The sequence below is a fragment of the Olea europaea genome, unplaced genomic scaffold (assembly GCF_002742605.1).
Source record: "Olea europaea var. sylvestris unplaced genomic scaffold, O_europaea_v1 scaffold1459, whole genome shotgun sequence".
Classification (NCBI taxonomy): domain Eukaryota; kingdom Viridiplantae; phylum Streptophyta; class Magnoliopsida; order Lamiales; family Oleaceae; genus Olea; species Olea europaea.
This window is the reverse complement of record NW_019232140.1, coordinates 90,609-94,687: the sequence shown is the minus strand read 5'-3', so window position 1 is coordinate 94,687 and position 4,079 is coordinate 90,609. Positions and strand designations below refer to the sequence as shown.

At 36.6% G+C, this 4,079-nt stretch overlaps 1 protein-coding gene across 1 annotated transcript; it reads left to right on the top strand.

Annotated features, from left to right (window-relative positions):
* Positions 1-536: 536 nt before the first annotated feature.
* LOC111376141 (gibberellin-regulated protein 4-like) lies at positions 537-2,043 on the top strand. Its single transcript, XM_022999083.1, has 4 exons — positions 537-713; positions 803-829; positions 919-952; positions 1,578-2,043. Exons 1-4 carry the CDS (start codon positions 651-653, stop codon positions 1,757-1,759), a joined length of 306 nt encoding a protein of 101 aa, XP_022854851.1. The 5' UTR covers positions 537-650; the 3' UTR covers positions 1,760-2,043.
* Positions 2,044-4,079: the final 2,036 nt, after the last annotated feature.

Below are 4,079 nucleotides of genomic sequence, written 5' to 3'. Positions count from 1 at the left end.
AGTGTAATGTGAACCCAATGACAAAAATAATTCAAACTTCGAAGATTGGATGCAATTCAAGAAAATCAAGAAATTCGAAGATTGTTGATCTAAGTTGAAGATTCAAAAAATTCATACAACCTGAAAGAAATTAATCGAAAGATTTGTGAATTAAATACCTATATAATTAATTGTTCAAGTTATGCAACATATAGTAAATCTACAAAAATTCTCGTACTAAATTAAAAAAAAAAAAAAAAAGATCATTTTTTTGGGACTAAATCTCCAATTTTTATTTATTTATTATTATTTTTATATAGAAAGTAAAGTTTACTTGTATTTTTTTTTTCTTTCCCTAATTTTGTGATTATTATTGGACAGTGAAAATTAAATCAAGACATCAACTTGCAGGTGAAAATAGTCTTCCACAAGTGCCCATTTAAAGCAAGTGGGCCTAAAAGCATTAAAATTCTTGAGAAGTCGGTGGGCTGCCAAAATTTATATTTTAATCCCCCACTCCCCACAAAGCCCCAAAGAATTCCCTATTTATACATCCCCAAACACCATACATCCTCACTGCAAAGCCCCTCTTCTCGCTTATAAGCTGCTTTTTTTTTAATCCCATTTTACTCATAGAGAAGAGGGGCGTTTAGTCTTTGCTGAGCAAAACCATGGCCAAGTTCTTTGCTTTAGTTTTTCTTGCACTTCTAGCCATTTCCATGCTGCAGATCACGGTAAGTACTTATTTCTTAATTACTTTGGATTTTTAACTTGATAATGGTGCCATTTTTCTGATACATTCTTGCATATATTCTTATCATAGGTGATGGCAGGTGTGCACCCTAATAAGGTTAGGCTCTTACTAGAATACCTTGGTTTTTTCTTTTTTTTCTGAAGATCTGTGCTGACATTTATTTTTTTCTTGTTTTTCTATTTCAGAGTGGGTCTGGTTCTGGCAACCTCAAAAGCTTCCGTGAGTGTTACTCTGTATTCTAGAATTATGTTTACAGTTTTGCTACGCTTACACCATTGTTGAATGTTTTGATTTTAACAACACTTATTCAAATCAATGATCCCAATTTTGACATCTGAAAGGGTGTGAAACTACTTATACACCATACACTATCTTAATTCTTATGTTTGATCTCAAAAAGTTTGGATCAATTGATTATGGCTTGTTTAGTGACTAGAAAACGAAGACAAAATCATCCTCAGTCAAAATCCTGTCGAACGTCGTCACCTTCATAGGAAGATTGCACAGCACCAGGAAGAAAAAAGGGCTAAGCCTGCATTTAAGAAATTTATATATTGTTTTATAAATTTGTTTGATTAAATCTAACAATGCAGCCTACATTAGAGTAGTATATTGCATTTAGATCTTGGATTCTTGAGGAAGTAATCTGCCGTGAATTTTTAGCTTATTTTCAAGAAAAATGGCTTCAAATCTTGAGATCCCCATTTTGCAAGTTAAAAAGTAGTTTGACCATCTGCTCATTTCGAGTGATGACATTTCTACTGTATTCTTTGACTAGTAGTCAACAAAGGGTACTAATTTATCAACTTTTTCTGTCCTTTTTTGGATTGCTTGGAATGACTAGAATGCCCTTCACAATGCTCAAGGAGGTGCAGCCAGACACAGTACCACAAACCATGCATGTTCTTCTGCCAGAAGTGCTGCAGAAAGTGTCTCTGTGTGCCACCAGGTTATTATGGTAATAAAAGTGTTTGCCCTTGCTACAACAACTGGAAGACCAAGGAAGGAGGACCAAAATGCCCTTGAAAAACAACCTGTTGACGAAAGTGCCCTTGAGAAGGCCTCTATTACTTTTTATCAGTAATCTTATATATCAAGTTCTAGTAGTAACGATGAAATCTTTCTATCATTGTCATTGCTATTGGGTTTTTCTTGTTTAAAGGTCTAATTTTATGTTATATGACCACTGTAACCTATCTATGCCACTCCATTTGGGAATTATCTCAAGGATGACAACAAATGGACACTATTATTAATTTGAGAATGAAATTATATCCTTTAATTATAAATTATTTCAGAATTATGAGATTTTTCTTAGTGCCGTTCTATAAAAAAGTGTAATTAAATTGATTGCGAAACATTTTATTGATTTAATTTATTATTATCTTTGGAGTGTTGTTGCAAAGAAATAAGAGGGCCCACTTCACATGTCAATATTTCAAATAGCGTGAACTCCAGCACTCCATCATCCTAACATGAAATGGAACATGTTGTAAAAAGAAATAAAAAAAAGTAAAGGAAGTATGTGGTTTATAAGCAACGAGTAGATGGTAAAAAGAAAGGAAGAAGCACTTTTGCAAAGCGACGAGTAGATGGTAAAATGAGGGTCACCTGCATGTTGAAAATTTAAATAGTATGAATTTGATGAAAATTTATGTTTGCAAACTGGCAGTCAATTTTTATTTTAAAAAAAAGGAAAAAGTAAGAAGCATTGGAGTGAATCAAAAGAATATGGGGAGGTATTTAAAGTAAATGTGTACACTAAAGAAGCTCAAATAGTCATTTTTGAAATCGTGTAATTTGATGCACATCTACATGTAGAATAAGGGGTGGCAAATGTGTAGAGCCACTTGTCGGTTGGTTTGGTTTATGGACGGCTCGGGCTCGTTTTTAAAAAGTCCCTTATTTATACTTTCACTTTCAATTGTTAAATGGAGGAGATCATCTCGGTTATATAGTGTAGAGAGAGAGTTTTCATTTAAGGTATTTATACGAGACCATCAAGAAAAATTATTCTTACAACATCTCACATATTTCTTAAATTTCTTGTATTTAGAAGTTATTTTCACTAGAAAATTTTCTGCGCTTGATATTGTTAGACCAATATTTTGGGGCTACCAAAGTAATGGATTTCCATTCGATGAGAGTCATTACCAAAAGTGGAAATTACAAATTCTAATAAGTTAAAAATTTCCATTTCATGAATAAGATGCTGTGCTTAGTTTTTCACAAATTAGAATTTTTTTAATTAATTAATATATTTAAAAATTACTTAAGCAAAACAATTTCAAACCCTAATTATATCAATCTCAATTCCTCTCTTCATTCACCGGAAGCTCGACTCTCTCGCTCTCTTTCTCAAATTTCCATCGGTGGTGCTTAGCTCTTCGGCGTCTCACCTCCACCGCCGATCTCATGTACGGCAGTTGACTCCCCTCTTCGATCGATGTCTTCATCGTTGATAAGTAGTGACCCCATCTTCACCGTCGAAAATTGTCAATTCTCTCTATATATTCTCACCTATCTCTCTTTGTTCGAAAATGACCCAGTCGGAGTGAAGAATCGCAAAGCAACCTTACACCGCCACCATCATCACAGGTCACTTTAGGGCCAAGATGCGTGACGTGCGGTGCCGCCTCATTATCTCTCGTTCTACTCCGATGAACGTAGTCATGAATCAAATCTGTAAGATTTGTAGGAGAAGCAGATCTTTTGAGATGAGACCGTGGTTTTTTGCTATTGTAGGTTTTGGCGGTGGCTACAATCATATGGTGTTGGTAATGGCTGTGGTGCGGTGGTGATGTTGGCTGTGGTGGTTGAGGTGGGAATGGCTGTACAGATCTGGTGGAGGTGTTTGTGTAAATGTGTGGTGTGTGCTGGAATGAAGGCTGTAGAGTGTCATAGCAGCATCGTCGACCAATGCCGTTGCAGCATCGAGACGTGGGTGTGGTGGCGTGTGTGTGATAGCAGTGATGGTATGTGGCGATCTGTGGAGATGTGTGGCGGTCTGTAGAGATCTCTCTCACCTTTCTCGTCGCCGACCGATTTACAGGTTTGTGGAGGTGTGTGGTGTTGGTGTGAGACAACGACGGTGGCGATCTATAGAGGTGTGTGGTGTTGTAGATCTGTTGGCCATCTGTGAAGGAGTGTGGTGTTGGTGTGTGGCGGTGACATTGGTGGCGATGATTTGGGGTGGCTGCGGTAGTTGTGGACCATGACTATGACTTTCAACTGTGGTATTGGTGTGTGGCGACGACCATGGTTGCGATGAGAATTGTGACTGTGACTTTCAATTGTGACTCATAATTGGAAAAGTGACCTGAAAATTGTGACTGTGACTCATAAT

What these genes read in the sequence shown, in the direction of transcription:
- LOC111376141 (XM_022999083.1), top strand. Translation starts at nt 651, where the DNA reads ATGGCCAAGTTCTTTGCTTTAGTTTTTCTTGCACTTCTAGCCATTTCC. An exon ending in CAGGTGTGCACCCTAATAAG is followed by an intron (nt 830 to 918) that starts GTTAGGCTCTTA and finishes TTTCTATTTCAG; the next exon opens with AGTGGGTCTGGTTCTGGCAA. An exon ending in TGGCAACCTCAAAAGCTTCC is followed by an intron (nt 953 to 1,577) that starts GTGAGTGTTACT and finishes TGGAATGACTAG; the next exon opens with AATGCCCTTCACAATGCTCA.